General features: G+C 34.0%; 1 protein-coding gene across 1 annotated transcript in view; it reads left to right on the top strand.

Moving 5' to 3' along the window:
• Positions 1 to 20,003, top strand: part of LOC118736419 (lachesin) — a 144,533-nt gene that overhangs the window by 90,279 nt on the left and 34,251 nt on the right. Inside the window, exons 4-5 of the mRNA XM_036466513.1 lie at positions 15,638 to 15,796; positions 19,492 to 19,620. Of these exons, the coding sequence (XP_036322406.1) occupies positions 15,638 to 15,796; positions 19,492 to 19,620 (288 nt within the window). The remainder of the gene's footprint in view (positions 1 to 15,637; positions 15,797 to 19,491; positions 19,621 to 20,003) is intronic.

The following is a 20,003-nucleotide window of genomic DNA, read 5'->3' as shown; positions in this document are numbered from 1 at the left end:
GACCTGACTGTGTAGGGAGGGGTACATCGTGTTCTTTGGGCTAGCATAGGCAACATGCTAGGCTCTAAAAAGATCTCGGCGCAATGGGCCTTCGACGAGGTTAAGCGATACATGCATAGAGGCACACCACAGGGTGGGGTGTTATCACCACTGCTATGGATGTTGGCAGTTAATAAATTACTGACCAGCATAAACGGAGTAGCAACCACAATAATAGCTTTGTGACGTTTCAGTTATCATAAGCGGAAAATATCTAATGACTCTTAACTCACTAGTGAACCAAGCGCTGAAAGCTATTAGTGATTGCGCCACAGCAGTGGGACTGAGCATTATCGCAGAGAATACTGACTTAGTACTATTCACTAGAAAATACAAGATAACAGCTTGGAATAAATCTAATATGGGGAGACCACTCTTCAACCAAAACCAAACAGAAGTATCTCTAAGTCGTAGTAGATAACAAATTTGCATATAAATTTGTTTTGGACGAGCGGGTAAGGAAGGCTTCGGCGGCACTGTGTACATGTAAGAAGATGTTGGGCTGCACTTGGGGGCGTCCACCCGCTCTTTCACATTATATATTCACCGCCAATACTATTCTATACATGTATAGATATGGTAGACAGCACAGAAAAAGAAGACGTATTTTAAAAGTCTGGATAGTGGTTACTGGCTCCCACGTAACCTTAAACATGCTAGCAGCGGGCGTGGTAGGCTAGAACATAGCGTTTACAATTGCCGCAAGTCTTTACGCCACGGGAAAGTTTGGATTAAGTACCTACTATCACAGGAGTATAGCGTCGTCCTTAACCGCGCAGGGAGGCTGACGGTTGACGTAAGCGCGTGGAGTTGAAATTGAATGCAACGCACATCTACACAGACGGTTCTAAACTGGACGAAGGAGTAGGGGCTGCACTAATCTGCACCGACCCAGAAATTCATAGGTCCTCTATTGCAATGTCTGTCGCTAGATCGGGTCCCAGGCCATAAGGGTGAGCAAGGTAATGAGAGGGCTAACAACGCTACGGACATTATTCGTCTATGTGAGACCTCTTAAAATCAGACAGGATAACCTAACCTAATCTTATCTATAGCGGTATCGTACATATACTGACAAAAAATCGAACATTATGATGGAATCGATAGTTATGGATTTGAATTATGTTGCAAAATCGTTCAATTATAATAAAGTAAAATGACATTCAGTCCCTTAACAAAATGTTTAATCTTTTTACTTTCGAAGCTGTGCAGACAACATTCTCTCCAAACTCCCAAAAAAGTTTGCCCTTAATAAAATTAAAAAATTAAATCCAAACTCAAAAACTATTTATATTATCTTCAAGCTGTTGGATCATTGTCATTTGTCAAGCTCATCTCTTATTAAACTCATCAAAACTGAGGATTTTGCAAACACACAGCCACATACATAAACGTAAAGACCTCAGGCTACTCGGGCGCATCAAGAAATAGTTAGACACAACTGTCGATAGCCAAGGACACACTCAAGACGACCAGCATCAGCGTGCGAGGTGTGTTTGAAATATCCTTAATTAAATTGTGTGTGTGTGAAACTTTGCGAGAACTTTTGTGGCATGCATTTAAATAGGCCAGCATAGCTACGCTACTGCGTATGTGTGGACGGCAATCATGGCGGTCAGAAGTCACAATTTTCTATATAAAAATAGCAGTAAAAATAATTTATAAAACTAGACGCCAGCTGGTCAATATCAATAAAAGCAGTGTTTGCACAAGAAGGCACCGTTGATGACTAAAAAAAAAGGCGAATAAAAAATGAATCAAATAATATGTTAAACTAACATGACCAAGTAGGCCACGGCAGCAAATCGCATAAGAGCGTTTAATGCATTGCTGTGAGGGACGAGCGGGTGCGGCATGCCTAGCGACATGTCATTAGCGTGTTGGCGATGGACCGGACAAACGTCAGCAATTTAAACACTAGCACATAAAGAACTAGCAAGAAAAGGACAAAAATTGCGCCAAGTATGCTGTACACACACATATACATACGGACTTATATATGTACATTAGGGCGGGTCATTTTTTTTTTTTTTTTTATATGCGAGTATAGCACACGAGGATTCTAGTTGTAATTCTTAGCAAATTTTCCGAAGAAACCATGGATCGAAAATCAATTTGAATTTTGCCAAATTGCGAAAATATGTTTCGAAAAAAATTTAAGTATTTTCACTTGTGTGCCCTTGGTGTAATTTTTAAGAAAAAAACAAGTCCAGAAATGGATTCTTCATAACAAAAACGTTTTTTAGTATATTTTTATACAAAATATAAGCTTTGCTTTACGCCACTACAGCAAAATGCTAAGAAACCTATTTTGCCAATTTCGCAAACTCCAAATTGATTTCAGACCCATGGCTTCTTCGCCAAATTTTCTTAGAATAACACGTAGAATTCTTCTATGCTATACGCGCATAGTCGAAAAAATTTCACATAAAAATTGACCCGCCCTAATGCACATACATACATACATATGTGTGGGTTACTTCCTTATTCAATGTGAGCCACATTGTAATGCAAGGCGTTAAGTTCTCTGTTGGCCATCCAGCAGCTGTAGTAGCACAAAATTACCAGAGCAAAGTCCAGGCGGAAGCGCACAAATGCCGGAAATTAACAGTAAAGTCAGTCGTTATAATACGCTCAAGTTGGCAAGTTACCCGGACGAAGAGTTGAGCTGTTGCAAGAAGCAGCAAAGAAAAAAAACCAAAGCGTAAGAGGACATAGGAAGTGCCTAACTTAAGCCACATAAGACGAGTAAAACTTTATTTTGGCGCGTCCCTTGGCTCTACTTCTGTCCGCTTGCAAGTGTGTGTGTTTGCGACTATGCAGCATGTGTATTAATAATGATGAGCACAAATGTCGCAGCAGATGGACAGCAAAAAATTATTACATGGCTCGCCAAAAGCTCATTTGCCATAGTTTCACAAGTAAACACAAAAAGAAAATCAAAAAAAAAAAAAAACGAAAACACTGCCTTCATTTAATTTTCCACTTCTTATGCGATGTGTTTTTTTTTTTTAATTTTTTTATACATATTTGCTTTTTTGGTTTCTTGTCCCATCTTCCACATCACTTGGAAAATTCTTTGTCATACTAATTGGTGCTGCATTAGTCGTTTGGTCGCCACCAGCAGCGTCGCCGCCAAGTCTCCAATTCGTAATTTATTTGACCCATTATGGAGTAGAATCACCTTCATTCTACGCTACATTTCTAGGATTTGATGTTGCCCTTATCTTCAGTGTCTACCTACTTGCATTTATGTTTTGTGCTTTCCATCTTTATTGCTACTTAATTTTTTCCGGTGTAAGTATGTTGCGCATATTTTTACTGCTGTTTAAGCGCTTTTGTAATAATCTATTATTGCTCATCCTTTGCAGATACATACCTACACACTCTTTTGTTTGGCGCGTTCGGTTGCAAATAATACTCGTAGATTAAGGCTAGCGATTAAGACACGGAAGCATTTCAATATGCTGACCAATTTTTGCGCCATCAATGGGGTAATAAAGAAGTAGTTGACCTGGAAAAAAATGTATATTGAACTTTAATATAATGGTTTCGTGTGACTTTTTGTTACAGAGAATGGGAGCGAGTTTAACACTAACCACTCACTCGCCTTAAATATGAAACTGATTGGGAAAGTAACTTAGACAGGTAATTTAAAAGAAAAATATTTTAAAGACAAACTTTTATTAGTGATTAGAAAAAAAAAAGAATCCACCCCCGCATCATCTAAATGCACATTTAAGTAATATACGTTTTAAATATGAAACAAATCGGACCATAAATGCAGATTTTTCAAACTCTTACGCCACCTATCGGGCAAATTTTTACTTGGAGTAATTAATTTTCACGTAAGTAATAAACCTTCCAAATATGAACCATATCGGACCATAAGTACGGGGTTTTCAAATATCTTTACACCTGCGCCACCTGTCGGATTAATTCTGCACTGCATTGTAATCAGGTTCTGAGCTGAAATTTGTTAAAAATTTATTGCAAGATTTGATAGCACACAGGTGAAACAAAATAAAAACTTGTAAAATCGATAAAATTTTGCAAACAATTCTATTAGTTAGTTGATATTGTTATCGATATTTTCTTCGACATCGATATATCAAACCATATCGCTGCCAATATTCCTATATGTATAACAATACAGCAATAAATGTATTTCGATAAATAAATCGATAACATTATCGACAAATGTATCGTTATTGTTAACAGTATTGAATCGGAAATAAGTTTGAAGATGAAAATCTCAAGCAGAGAGGAATGCTACCCATTCTCTACTCCACCCGGTAGTATAATAAATTTCATAGCTGGTTCAAAAATGAACGGGGGAGTGGGGGGGGGGGGGGGGCTATTTTCTCTCGCAACTCTTCCCTAAGCCGTTCATTTCGATTACCGGGCTACTGTAGGGCCTTCCTGGCTTAGATCACAGCTATAATTTAAATGGTAACGAGGTTTTCATCTTAAGTGACAGCCACTCAGCAGTTAAAGCTGTGAGTTCCATCATAACCAAACCAAAAATTGTGCTGGACTGCCGTCTGTCTCTGCAAAAGATGGCTTAGCAGAATACTGTAGTATTCTTCTGGGCAAAGAACGTATTGGTATGCCCTTGGCCCTTGGTACTCTAACAGGCCACTGCCTTATACATATGTAGGTAAACACATAAAACGGCTCGGAGGAGTGGGAGACAGTTCTTCGCCTTCCCTGTAACTGTTCGGTATTATCGAGGAGCAGATTACGTTTGCTGCGGTCTCCTTTCTTTAGTGACATTGACAAATTGGGAGCTTTAAACCCTAGGTGCCTGACGTGTTTTGTCAAGAATTCAAAATTGTTCAGTAAGGGGAGTGAAAACTCATAGCTGCTCTTCAACTCTTGGCCTTGTCCCTACGTAGCAGTGGCAGCCACACCTTCCTACCTACCCAACAGTATTGAAATGTTGAGCGTTAGCAACCTAAGAAAACTTTATTAATTTTATTATTCTGAACAAGAATTATGGACTATTCTTTGTTTTGTTATGTTTTATCGCAACAAATAAAAAACAAAGTTTGTCAGTTATTTTTTAGCAGAAAATAGCTAGTATTTTTTAGGCACCGATTGAAATATAAAATGCTTCATGTTTTCGATGTCTTGATCGGAATTTCTTGTGGACCTTTCGGTATTCTTCGAGTTCTCTATTTATTTCGTGAGTTTTCGGGAATCTTCATATTTAATTTTTCAGTTACTTCTATTTTGAGCATAAAAATAATTTAACGAAACTCCTTGCTACTCGACATTAATGTTTTATAGAAAGAATTTGGAAAATAAATTAACTAAGGCATAATCAAGCTTTATATGAATCTTAGCATCATTACTCTTCGCTTCACAGGAAATTTAGCCAATGGCATCATTAGTACGAAAATTTTCGCAATTTTGAACTATTTGCAGAAAAGAAAAGAGTAGATTTCACCCTGTCATCTTAATTAGTTTCTGCTACTTTCGTTGAGTTTTCAATACATTTAAACCTAAGCTATATTAAATGAGCATAGCGATACACTATTTTTCAAGCTTGTTCAATAGTTTGAGAGAGATTGCGGGGGTAACCCTTTTAATTTGGCATTGCCAATGGTTCAGCCCGTTAATGCCAACTAATCCATTATTTCTTGCTAATTCTAAAGGAACCCCAGTAAACTGAATTTGACTGAAGTCACTCACAAGGAACCACTAAGTATGTATCCGAGTGAAAACACGAAACTCTCCTTATACGCCTTCCCAACCCAGCCTTACCTAGGAGTCTTAGTTTGCTATATAGGAGCTCATCTTTAATGGAACGTCCCTGAAAAACCCGTAGATTACGGTAGTTCGTGCACTCGTTTAGTGAAAAGTCTGTCGTTTCTTACGAAATGAAATAGCTAGGTATCACCTTAACTACTTTAAAACTAACTTTATTTTTTGGTTAGCAAAAAAAGGCATCCTGGAGTCAGTCCATTGATGAAAACAGAGAGTGAGGGTATTCTTAGCTATATACCAGTATTGGCAGAATGAGCCTCGGCCAGCTCAGTGATCGCTAAACACAAACCAGGACACATGAAATGCCAGATCTTTCCAAAAATCCTATACCTATGAGTTTCTGTCTTTCCCTGAAAAGTGCAGGACAATCGCTGAGGAAATGCCTGATTGAGTTCTTCTTCGGCGTAGCAGCTGCTACAGAAGTCATTGTGACGGAACCCGAGGCGGTCTGCATAACTGGCCGTTGTCATTTCTCCTCTATTGAGAGTGAGAAATTCTCTTGATCTTCTTTTATACCATTCAGACCACACTGCCCATCTGGAATACGCTTCTTCAAAGAAGTGTTCCCTTAGTGTTAACTTTTGGGAAGTGAGTGACAGGCTTGTGCTCCTTATTTGATAGGATCTAAATTATGCTACCAATGAAAAATAAAAGTATAATTTACTCCTGGCGATCATATGAAAGCGAAGGACAGCCACATATAAATGAGTATTTACTTCTGTGAGCATACTCATGTGCTCATTGAAACGTGCGAAATAAAACATTTTCTAAGCACAGCATGTGGCTACTAGGGACTACATTGAACACTTCTTATGGTTTCTAATAAAACGTGCCATGCCAGTGCAGATACAAAATCATAGAAAACACACACACACACACACACGCATTCTCATATAGATACAATATCATTGTAAAAACAATAAAGATCAGCATAAAAATAATAATAACAGAGCTCACGGTCACTGCACACACAGTGCGCCGGAGTGCAGTAAATGCAAGCAGTTGCCAACAATTTTAGTATTACGAGGGTGCCTACCACTAACTAAATTGGGTACTTTTGCTCAACACATTGCAGACCTAGGCGTAAATGTGTGGAATAGCGGTAAAGCTGGTTAACGAAACAGCAATGCCGATAACTTTTGATTACAATGGGAATATTGAGTAAAAATCAGTAGCACAAAAGAAAATATTGTCATGGCTGTCAGTCTGTTGGAATGGCAGGCACTGAGAGTGCTGCAAGATAGCAAAAGTTGGTGCAGAAGAAGAACAAAAAAAAAAACAAAAAAATAAAAACGTGGCATTGATAGGAGAATTGCTTGCACAAAATGGCTAACACCAACCACTCACTTCCACCCCGCCGTCCGGCCGCACTTCACAGGCGCCATTCTTTGCTTCCCCAAAGGAGTACTGAGAGAGGCATATCTATTTGAATTCAATGCATTTGCAAAATTCAATTTCAATTGAGTACCTTTGGGGTGTTTTGTGGGTTTGAGTGTTTGTGGTGGGTTGTCTGTGTGTATTTACCACTTAGCATGTTTATGCGTATTGCGTCCATTTGGCATTGTATGTATGGTATTGGTCCATTGAATGGCAGCGATTTGCATTTCGCCAGATTTGCTGCCATTTCAAATGCAAAACCAAAGTGTGAAAACGAAGTTCGATTTGGTTAAAAATTTTAGATTTCTCGTTTGGGAAAACTTTTTAGCCGTAAACACATACATACATACGTACGCAAAAACCTTTATGCCCAGCAGGAAATGACGTTAGCTTAAAATAAACTGCAGGACGATTGTGGCTAAGATAGTAAAAAGTCTTTCGTAAGACAAATGAAAGAAAGGCAGATGGCAATATAGTTCGAATAAGATAGTTTTGCTAGAATAACTAAAGTCTTAGACAAAGAGCTTTCTCGTGCGCCACTCGTGGTTAAAACTTATCTTGAGAGAAAGCTCACGTCGCTGAAGCTCACGTTGCTGCAACAGTCGGGTGTGCAAATGGCCGAGAGATACGAATTCGAGTAGTCGGCCAGCAGATTTTTTTTCTTTTTAATTAAATTTTCTTTAATTTTTAGATTTTATTGTTTAAAAAAAAATATATGGGGTATTCTTTCTGAACGTTACTCCCTGCCAAATTTACCCAACTACTTAGGTGATGAATAGGAATATTGACGCTTTATAAGACCCTGTCGGTCAAACGTAGAATTTTACGTTCTTTCTGAATTCGACATAAAAGAAGGGGGTACAAGTTAAAAAAAAAAAACATGTTGACCTCGAGATGACCTTGTAATTGACACTCACGTTATTTTCCCACTCGGTATTGGAAAGCTTTCTTTTAATGAATTTTACATATTTTTAAAAAAGTTTTAAGTTAAAAGAAAAAATAGGCAGTGGGGGTAACGTTTAGAAAGGATATATTTTTTTAATTTCATTTAAATTTTTGGGAACTTATTTTATGTAACTTTTTCTTTCCTAATTTAAATAGCGGCAAATCAGCTGCACTTGATAGTAGTTGGTTGAATAAGGAAAATTAATTAGCAACAAGAGTTTACGGGATGTATATAGCTCAGTGGTTAACGCTTCTGACTTTAAACATCGATTACGCAGGTTCGATCCCTGCTGAAGTCTAGAAAAAAGAAGTCTGATGAGGAGATGTGGTGATCTCCGAAATAGCTGCTATAACTTCTACCGCTTAGACTTTGTTGCTTTTTAAATTTTTCCTAATAAAGCAATCGTGGTACAAAGCTCAATAAAAAATATTAAAAATAAAATGTTAATAAACCACAATAGCATTGACAAATTAATATTTAGATGTTTTTGTTTTAAGAAGAATAATAGGAAGAATAATAAGGAAAATTTTATTTATTTTTTTATTTTGATTAACTTTTCTTTTGTTAATTTTATTTTCTTTTACTCTTTATATATTATTGTTTTAAAAAGAAAAATACATTTGTTTTATTTAATTTTATTTTTAGGATCTTACTTCATTTTATTTAACCTTATTTGTTTATTTTTTTATTTAAGTTTTTTTTAATTTTTGATTAAGTACTGTTTTCTTCTTTTTTGATTTAATTTTTTCTTCCTCTAGTTTCATTTTTCTATTTTATTGTTAAAAAAAAAATAAAATATAAAATTAACTTCATTTAATTTTTAAAAATATTTTTATTTATTTTCCTTGATTTATTTTTTTCTTGTTTTTTTTATTTTTTTATCTTACTTATTACTTTTTATAATTTCAAAACGAAAAATATGTATAATTTCTTTATTTGATTTAATAAAAAAAAAAATAATCATTGCTAAACGGCGAGCAGCATAACGCTAAAACCTCTTCGTTAGCAGATCTTTCAATTAGTCTTTCGAAAGACCAAAATCTACATAACTCCTTTTGTAGGGTGATGGCCAAAAAAGAAGTCAGTCCAGAATACCACTGGTTTAGGTGTCAATTACTTTGCAACTAGCTACTTTTGGACACAAAATGTCTATAAGAAAAAATTAAGGAGATTTTTTTTTTTTAATTTCTTACATGTAAATAAATAAACTTTCTTTAATATTACATATTCTTTAATCTTTAATATTACATATGTTGTTACTTGTTTACAAATTCTGCTGTAGTCAAAGTGACTACATAAAATTTTGATCTTCATTTTATTTATCCTGAATTCGAAAAAGCATCCGTGAGGTGTAGAAGAAATGTAGTGAATAAAATGCCAATTACGACTGCATAATTTTTGCATGACTTTAAAACTCTCTTTTAGTGGGTTTGGTCATAGTTAATTAAATTAAATTAAATTAAATTAATATTTTTATGAGTTGATAATTTTTACTACTGGGTGCTTACAAGGAAGCACAAAAACAAACAAATGGATAAAATGTAAAAGTATGTGTGAGATACCTACAATACTTGGATATGGAAATATGTGCAGTGGCGGGAAAATAAATAGGTATGCGTTATTTGAACTAGTTTGGGCAATTTTGTTTTTGTTTATTTAATTTTTTATCAAGTACTAAGCCGTTATCTTAGAAAAAGATGCAATTCCGAACTTCAAATCTTGCACAAGAAATAGGAAAATTTGGCAAATTTCATCAAAACTTCAAATTTTTAAACAGAATTTTTAGAAAAAATGTTGGTATGCAGCTTTAAAGCCGATGGCGTCTTTTTCCATACAAGGGATGTTCGATAATTTTTTTATATGGAAGAAGAAGCGTCACAACGTTAGCAATTTAAAACTTGCAATTTATAATACAATTTTTGCGGCTACATAACTGTACATACAATTTTTTTTCGAGAAATTCCTAATTCGAATTTTCTGAATTTTGTACAAAGTTTGATATTCGGACTTACATGGTTTTTATTAGATACTGAGCTATACTTTTATAATTAAATAAACATTAAGTAAACAAACGGAAAATAGCCAAAACTTGTTAAAATGTCGCGTCCATATTTATTTTGCCGCCAACGTAGGTATCTAACATATGTATGTATATATATACATACATATGTATATGTACAAGCAAAGCCGACTTCAGTTACCGGCATTTAAATTATTTTGTTTTGCCTTTGTTGCTATTGTTGCTTTTGTGGCATGTTGATGGTCGATTGTCGATTTCAATTTGATAGCCTGTTACTGGCACTACTCACTCCAACACAACGACATTGCGGATGAAAAACTGGAAATTGAAAGTCTCCAGCACTTGCAGACATTCATGGTGAATACCCATGCATACATACATATATTTATGTAATAGTTTCTGGCTTGCATGTAAATTTTCTATTATTCGAAGTTACAGCTGAAATGTTTTGACTCTAATACGTAGAAGGACATAGTACAATTCCACTAGTCTACCAACGTATGTATACATTACAGGTAAACAATTACAATGGCTTTAACTTTTAAATGAAACTGCTGATTGTGAGGGAGGCACAAGAGTTCCGTTGGCAACCTGCGGTCTGCTCCTGAACAGATGGGATCATAGTCGGCTCAGCGGGCGCTGGATGAAACCCTCGACATGCATAGTTGCAAGGTCCTTTTGGCCGGTTGTCGACCGCGGGCGGTGAAGGGAGCCTCGCCAACTTTCGATTCTTAGAGATGTATTGACCGGACGTTGTCCTTTAGGCACCCACGCGGTGTGACTTCATATCGTAATGTGGGCTTTGCCACCTACCTTTGTAATCGATATTCATAAATGAAATAAAATATGCCTATTTACTTATATAAGGGAAAAATTGAAGAGGATGAAGAAAATAATAAACGTAAAGCTAAAAATAAAGACAAATACGAAGAAAAATATAAGAATAAGTAATATAAGGATAAAGAGATTTTCGGGATTCTCGGGACTGAAACAAGATTTTCAAGACTATTTCGGGATTCTCGGGACTATTTCGGATTTTCGAGACCATTTCGGAGTTTTCGTTATATTTATCGATATTGTTTTCGATATACATATCGATATTGTTATCGACATAATAATCAATTTTGATATCGATATATATATATCGATATTGTTATCGAAGTAATAAATGATATTTTTATCGATACGAAAAACGATATTGTTATTGATATATTTATGATCATATTTAACGATACTATTTTTGTATATATTATAATAGATTTTGTTATCGACATTTTAATCATTTTATTTATCGACCTTTAATCGATTTTGTTATCGATATTTTTCCATTTTGTTATCGATATTTTTATAGATTTTTTGTATTGGTATTTTTTAGATGTTGCCTGTTATCGATTATGTTATTCATACTTTTATCGATGATTATATTAACTAGGTTGTCATTTTATTTGCAATTTTGAACCAATAAAATGCATACATATGTACATATGTAGGTAGTATATATGTATATTGGTTATGAGACAAACTAGATATGTAGCGTGAGTTTCACTTCTCCAGTGTGGCTCAGGCGCACTTACTTTTATTTTGTTAATTTTTCTCTGAAAACTGGCGCTTTAAATCCATATACGAATTAAGCTGGTTCCTTGCAGATGGTTTGAAAAATAATAGATACTAGAGTGCCAGTTACTGTCGAAATTCTACAGTTTTTCTAGTTTTAGAAGCCTTGGAGAGGTTTACTAACTTAACACGTAGCAATTATTCTTATCCGAGAAGGTCTTTGGAGGACTTCGGCAGGACTTCGAATTGACCCGATACATTTAAGTTTATCGATAAATTTCAATGATTTGATACATATCGAAAGTTCGATGAATTTTAAGAACACTAAAATTCGATAACTCAACAAAATTCGTTAACTCGACCAATTTCGATAACTGTAAAACTCGATGGCTCGATAAATTTCGATAACTCAAAAAAGTAAAAACTTTGGATGCCTTTATAAATTTCACATTTTTCGAAAACTATCTAAACATTTTGATAACTCGTTCCACTTTGTTGAGGCGATTAAATTCGATAAGCAGTGATATGTCGATAAGCTTATATAACCTTGAAATTTCGATAAATCGGTATATTTTGAAAATTCCATAAACTTCGATTCATTGAACCAACCAATTTCAGTAGATCAATAATTATCGATAACTCTGTAAGTTGAAAGAACTCCATGCATTACGACATCTCGATAAATTTCGTTAAGTCTATAAATAATGATAATTCAATAAATATCGATAACTTGATACATTTCTTTAACTTGACAAATTTCTTTACTCCCACGCGTTTTTATAGCTGGATAACTATCCGTAAATTTGGACAACTAAGTTTCTGTGTCTATAAATTTCGACAACTCAGTAAACATTGATCAGTTGGAATAATTCGATACGTTGCGATAATAAACTTCGATGATTCGATAAATTTCAGTAACCTTTATGGCTGATTTTATTTCGATTCCTATCGGAAAATTTCAACTCTGTTAACCTAATTCTCATGTATTTCTCATTGTCTCAATTTTCGCCTTTATCTCAATTTTCGTCTTTATCTTCACTTTTGCCTTTTTGTGTCTTCATCGTTATCACTTGTTTCTTCATCTTCATATTTATCTTTATTTCAAAGTTTAATTTCAAATACGAAGTAAAACAAAATGCGAAACAGCTTAAATTGTACAGGTTGCAAAAACAACCATACACAAATATGAAAATTTTTAAAAGACGATTTTCAACCAATTTCGAAACTATAAAAACTCTCCTTATCTACAGAAAATTACCTTTCCAACGGTGTTTTTGGTTTTGAAATCGGTAACTTTACCTTGGTCTTCATCTTTGCTTTTATCTTTCACATCTTTGCTTATATCCTTTTCCTTTTCTATTCACGTAGATGAGATGAGGTGCGATGATGTGATAAGACGTGGCGTGATTTTATGTGATGTGATAGGATGTCATGTCATGTGTTGTCATATCCTCTGATGTCATACCATATGATGTCATATCATGTAATGCCATGTCATGTCATACGATGTCAGATGATGTGATGTCAAGTCATGTGAAGTCATGCCATATAATGTGATGTAATATCATATAATGTCATGTCACGTGATATCAAGTGATGTGATATCATATTATGTGATGTAATATCGTGTGATGTGTTGCCATGTAATGTGATCACATTCCATGTTCCGATTAGTATATCGATAATCCTGTTGATAACTGTGTCGATAAAAATACCGATAACAATATCCATAGAGATAGAAAAATACAACGATTGTAAAATCGATTAATTCATCGATAAATACAACAATCTTCAGTATCGATTGTTGTACATATCGTTAACAATATAAATGACTAAATCGATAACAAAATCAATTATTTAATCGATTATTATGCCGATAACAATATCCATTATTGTATCGATAACAATATCGATTATTATATTGATTATTATATCGATTGAAATAGCGGTTATTTAATCAATAACAGTATCGATAACAATATCGATTATTTTATCGATAGCAATATCGATTACTATATCGATAAAAATATCGAGTTTTATATCGATAACAATATCGATCTTCATCCTCATCCTTTTCTTAATATTTATCTTTATTTTTGCATATTCCTCTTCACCTTTACCTTAAAGTGTTTAAATTTACTTTGATCTTCGTTTTTGCCTGTACCTCTAGGCATCTTTGTTTTTGTTTTTATTCTCAAACAACGGAGACAAAATTTATGTTAGCGTATTAATATATAGATTTCTAAGTTTCTAATAGAAAAATGTCCTAATGAAAAATCAACTGAGTTTTTGAGATAAAAAAATCTGTGACCTATTCCATTAGTGCACAAATATTCATCAAATAAAAGTGACACAAATATGAAAAAACAAATTTCATTTTGCACTACTATTATTCTAATCGATTGCAAAAGCATCAGAATGAAAGCAAAACGCGGCAAGCACTCTACTAAATACTAAAACTTTAATATTATGAGTGCTTCAAGAAATCGCATCAACAAGTGCATAAAGCATATTCAACGCATAAAATACTCCGTGAAATCGTTAGTACCCACTTGGTGGCGACTAACAAAGCACTGCCAAAAGCGCAGCAAAGAATCATGAAAATATTTGTGAAATTCCAAAATTTCTACTTGGACGCAGCTCATCAGACGTGCCTCGCTGAATTTACCATAGCGCGCTGCCAAAAGGCACAAGGAGACAAGACGGCGAAAAAAAAACAAATAAAAAAAAATCGTAAAACGGAAATAAGCAAATAAAAGTAAAAGAATGAATACGACGTCCAGCTATGGAAATTATGTCTACAAAGGAAATTTTCATGATATTTTCAATTGTTGTTAAAGTCTGAGTTGCAGCCAGAAAAAATACGCAAAAATTTCTATGGAAGTATTTAAATATGTATGCAGGAATGTCAGAAAGAAAGGTCAGCACTCAACTCTAAAGAAGTTTAGAAAGAAAGTCAAAGCTTTGTTGAGATATGGAAATTGCGCTTGCAGCGCGAAGTTGGGGAATAGGAAAATGTTCATACACATTTTTGGCGAAATGTTGGGCTGTGGTGTGTGGACTGAAAGGGCGGAAAAAATATGAAGTTATTTGCGGCAAGTCTGCGCAAAATTTTTTCGTGCTTCGTTGGCTCTTGTTTTTTTAATTTTTTTTTATTTCCTTTTTGGAATCCTCTCATATTATAATCTGTCGTAAATTTTTGTTCTTTTAAAACATTTTGTTTTTTTATTTTTTTTTTATTGAAGCTGCATTACTTTTTCGGGTCTAGCATTATGTCCTTGCTTGTTCGCCGTGGTTTTCATATTTTTTATGAGCTTAGCATAATTGCGTTGCCTTTCCACCACATTCTGATCATAATCCAACTTTTAGTGTAAACAAAAAATAAGCGAATATTTTTAAAGGATGTTTTTCGCTGGCCGGAGGTTTTAGGGGAGTTAATTTTTCTTAAGCTTTGACGTGCAATAATTTGTCTATGAGTCATTCATGTCGAGAAAAAAACAAAAAGTAAACTTAATACAGATTTCAAAAATATACAGAAAAAAATAGAAGATAAATTTAGTTTTTACTTGAAAATATAATCTGATTTTTGATTTTGTGGCCACAGCTAAAAAATTTTAAAGGAGCATGTTTTTGCTGAAACCTAGTTTTACTTTAAAATTAAACTTCAAAAATTAAAAAAAAATAAAAAATTAAAAATAAAACCAGTTTCTAGTGTTAAGAAAGCTACCTAGTATGTAGCTAAAGGACATTCATTGGTGTGGAAATCTTAATTACGGATACGAAAATCATCAATTTCCGCAATTAAAAAATTTTGTTAAAACCAAATGTTCTTCATTCTTTAAAGTTTTATTAACTACAAATTTTTTATTTACATATGTACAGACATATTTTCTCTCATTCTGTCCCTGTCTCCCATTTTCTGCTTCCAGTTCCGCCCAACATCGACGACGCCCTCACCTCCAGCGACGTCATTGTGCGCGAAGGTGACAATGTGACGCTGCGTTGCAAGGCGAAAGGTAGCCCAGAGCCATCAATTAGATGGAAACGAGATGACGGCAATAAAATTGTGATCAACAAAACGTACGAAGGTAAGTAGTAGTGTACGAATAAATACTGCATACTTACAAGCAAATTTGATAGTAGCCAAGGAATGTAGTAGATAGTAATTGTCAGGGCACTTAAAAATTGGCATCATTTTACTGCTCCTTTTTTTGCATTTTTCCTTCTGCAATTTGCTATTTGACTTCATGACAATTTTATTGCCATTGCTATGGCCATTTGCTGTGACTTTTTATTGCTAGGGTTGTGGTTAGCTGTAGCTTGTCGTTCGTTGTTGTATTGTTAAGCGATCTTCAAAGAATAGTAAAGGCTGTGTGTGTAGGCTAAGAAAGGAAGAGGGGGAAGGCAAGAAAGAAGAGGAGGTGGAGGGCGAAGAGAACCACAAAAATGCTCTGCACTGTGACTTTTGGTGGCAATTAAATTGTTTTGATTGGTTTGAGTTCAGATTCCATTGCCACTTGGAAGTCGGAAAATTAAAATGTTTGCGAATGTTTTGGTTTTTTGCTTTGCGACAAGATTTTTTTTTTTACAAAAATGAGGGATTTTCGAACTACATATAACATATAAAAAAGAATCAAACGTAGACTACTAGCTGAACGCTTAAAAGTAGTAACTGCATATAACTTTTAAATTATTCAAAAGTGGTCATCAATTTTGGTGCATTTAAAAAATTGTCACGATTTTCGTTTATATTAAACCTAGACATAACTTTTGCGTTATTTAAAAACTATACATATTTTTGTTTTTTATTTGAATCCTAGACTTTAATCTTCCTAAAAAAAAAAAAACAGGACATACATATTTGTTCATATAAAAAACACACAGTTTTGGTTATCTAAGAACTGGACGCAAACTTTTCTTCATTAAAAAACTGGGCAGATTTTTGTTCATATCAAAATTTAATACAAATTGTTTTAAACTCACGACCTTTTTTTCAATTAATAACTTTAAAGAAACGTTTAAAAGTGAACGATGGATATCATATTTTATTATATAATATTTGCTACTTTGGTAATTTAACAGCTTTACATTAATTTTTAGCTACCTACTTAAAAACTAGGTCCAATTTTTTGTTTTGCGCATTCAAAAACCGGCCATAAGTATTTGGTTTTTCAAAATTTCAGGCAGTTTTTTAAGAAATCTCAAAAACGAAAATTTTTCTAATTATTATTAAATTAACAAATTTATGTCCATTCTTCTGATAAAAAAATATTTTAAGATAAATTTTTGTTCAATACAAAGCCTGCCATAAATTCAATAAATTTATTTCTTTATTTTAACTTATCAAATTTTTGTCCACATCGAAAATTATGAAAATTTCATGTATATCTGTTTAACAAAAAAAAAAAAAAACTTTTGGAGATCAATTTTTGTTCAATCAAAACCTGGACATAAATGTTAAGTTTTTCAAATACAGGCATAGTTTTTTTCAACGAATTCATGTTTGGCAGATACATTTTTGTTCAAATCCAAAGTTGCCATAAATATTTAACTTTTTATGGCTTGGTTTTAAGGTACAAAAATCTATATATCCAGTTTTAAAAATTACCAAAATTTCATATCCAGTTTTTTTAATTAAACAAATTTTTGGAGATAAATTTTTCTTTTTTGTTGTTTGTGTTTCCGACAGGGTAGGAGTATGATGTATTGTGGACGATTTTCCATCATCCTTAATACATCAGATCAATTTTTGTTCAATTAAAAGCGGAACATAAATGTTTAGCTTTCAAAATGCAGACATAGTTTTTTTCAACAAATTCATGTCTACTAACCTGTCCGTCCTTTTGATAAAAAAATGTTTGCAGATAAATTTTTGATCAATTCAAAGCTTTGTGCGCATTTTTAAAAATTTATTTCTGGTTTTTAAAGTATCAAAATTTATGTCCAGTTTGAAAATTACCTATTTTTTTCTTAAGAAACACAATTTTTGGAGATCAATTTGTGCTCATTTAAAAGTTTGGCATAAATTTTTATTTGTCTATTTTATTGTGGCTTATTAACATTTTATTTTTAATATATTTTAATAATATTTTATACCACGATTATATTTATTCGTAAAAATGGAAAAACGAAGCGGTAAAAGTTATAGCAGCTATTTCGGAGTTCATCACATCTCTTCATCAGACCTCTTTTTTTTTAGACTTCAGCAGGGATCGAACCCGCGTCATCGATGTGCAAAGTCAGAAGCGTTAACCACTGAGCTATGCATACCCCGTAAACTCTAAAAAAAAAATTTTAGTTTTTCGAAACTCAGGCTTAGTTGTTTCTTACGATTACATTCTTTTAATAAATTTTTGCAGATCAATTTTTGTCCAATTCAAAACTGATCATAAATTTTTAAATATTTTTTTCTTGTTTTTAATCGACCAAAATTTATTTCCATTTTGAAAATACCAATATTTCATTTCCAGCTTTTTAAATAAAAACAATTTTTTCAGATAAATTTTTGTTCAATCAAAATCTCGCCATAAAATTTTAGTTTTTCTAAATTCACGCATAGTTTTTTAAACAAATTCATGTTTAGTTTTAAAATTGCCAAAATTGCATGTACAGCATTTAAAGAAAAAGATAAATTTCGAGTTAAAAAATATGTCCAGATTTTAAATTACCAAAAAATATGTGCAGTTTATAGGTAACCAAAAAGAAGCTTAATATTCATAAAGGCAGTAAATTAACTTATGAATGGCATAGCCCACTTTTGAATGAAAACATTGCCTCGAATTTCCACTACCTCTTGAAGCACTGGAAAGTGCATAACTCAACTCCACTTTCTTAACCAACTCAGAGTAGGCGCCTGAATTTCTTGTATGTTTATGCTCGAAGGCTTTCTCAACCATAATAGCCAACTGCTTTGTTTACATTCCATTAAAAACTAATAAGCAAACTGCAATACCTTTAAGTTACATGCCTACAAGCAGGTACACATACACAAGCGTACATGCCTACATACTTTTACTGTCCATGTGTGTACGAACAAAAAGCTGCAATGTGCTAAACTTTGCAATTCTAAAGCCTTGCTGTCATAGTAGCATCGGCAACAATTGCAATCGGAACTTTGTCAGCATGCCACTTCACACAACTTTCGATGAAAAACAACTTGCAACACTGGCAACAATTGTAACAATGTACAAATTTGCCAGCATAAGTCAGTTGTTGTGGCTTTCAGTCGACGGCGGCGTCGTCGTCGTCGTCGTTGGCCATCATCAATTCTTGTATGGCATGAAAATTTTCAAGTGCACACAATAGCCTTTTGTAAAACTTGCATACGCACGCATTAAGTAAGTGTGCGAAATTTCATGTAAAGAGGATGTTCGAGATGAATATAGGTATTTGTATAGAGCACATCACTTTTGCCACCGCTATGGCAGGTTTACATGCTACTTACTTTAGTTCGGTGAAAGTTCTGAGTACGAGCAGCGTACAACTTTTACACACACACACGCACACACACACACACGGGTACATACATATCTACATACATTCCTACTATAAGTATGGCAATATTTTCCGCAATTGTTAATCATGCGCTCGGTGTTCGCCACAATACTACAACTGCTCAGACGTACGCATACCTACAAGCTATCTTTATCAACAACTAACTTTTATTTGAATCTATGCCCAGGAATGCAATATCTCTGCCGGAAATTTTCACTTGCAATACATTTCCTTTTTTTTTTTTTTATTGCACTCTAATTTTACTAATTCACACTTTACTTACTTTCAGTTATTGAAGTGGACGGTGAAGCCTTGGAGCTGGAGCGTATTTCTCGTCTACATATGGGCGCTTATTTGTGTATTGCCACTAATGGTGTGCCGCCCAGCGTTTCGAAGCGCATTAAAGTGAGCGTTGATTGTAAGTTAAATAAAATTTAATTATTTATTTATAAGCTATATAATACATACATATGTATATACATATATGTATAAGGTTTTCTTAATTAAGCTACTCAATCGGCGATTTCTACTACACTCTTTAAAGAAAAACTGAAGCAAATATTTAATTGCTGAGATATTCCATACTGATGGCAATCATTTTAGCTCAGTCTTATATGGTGTTCACATGAGGCAATTTTTAGTTGAAAGCAACAGTCGCCTGGTGTGAACGGCCTCCAATGAAATTTTCGGGGCAGCCAATTTTTGGTTCAACTAATCCCCTATAAAATTGCCTGTAAAATCGCTTCATGATAACACCGTATTACCGACTCGTTAGCTTTGTATCAACTTACGATTTACAAT

Source organism: Rhagoletis pomonella, unplaced genomic scaffold, assembly GCF_013731165.1.
Source record: "Rhagoletis pomonella isolate Grant_MI unplaced genomic scaffold, Rhpom_1.0 Rhpom_scaffold_00003, whole genome shotgun sequence".
NCBI classification, from domain to species: Eukaryota; Metazoa; Arthropoda; class Insecta; order Diptera; family Tephritidae; genus Rhagoletis; species Rhagoletis pomonella.
This window is presented reverse-complemented; position numbering and strand designations above follow the sequence as displayed.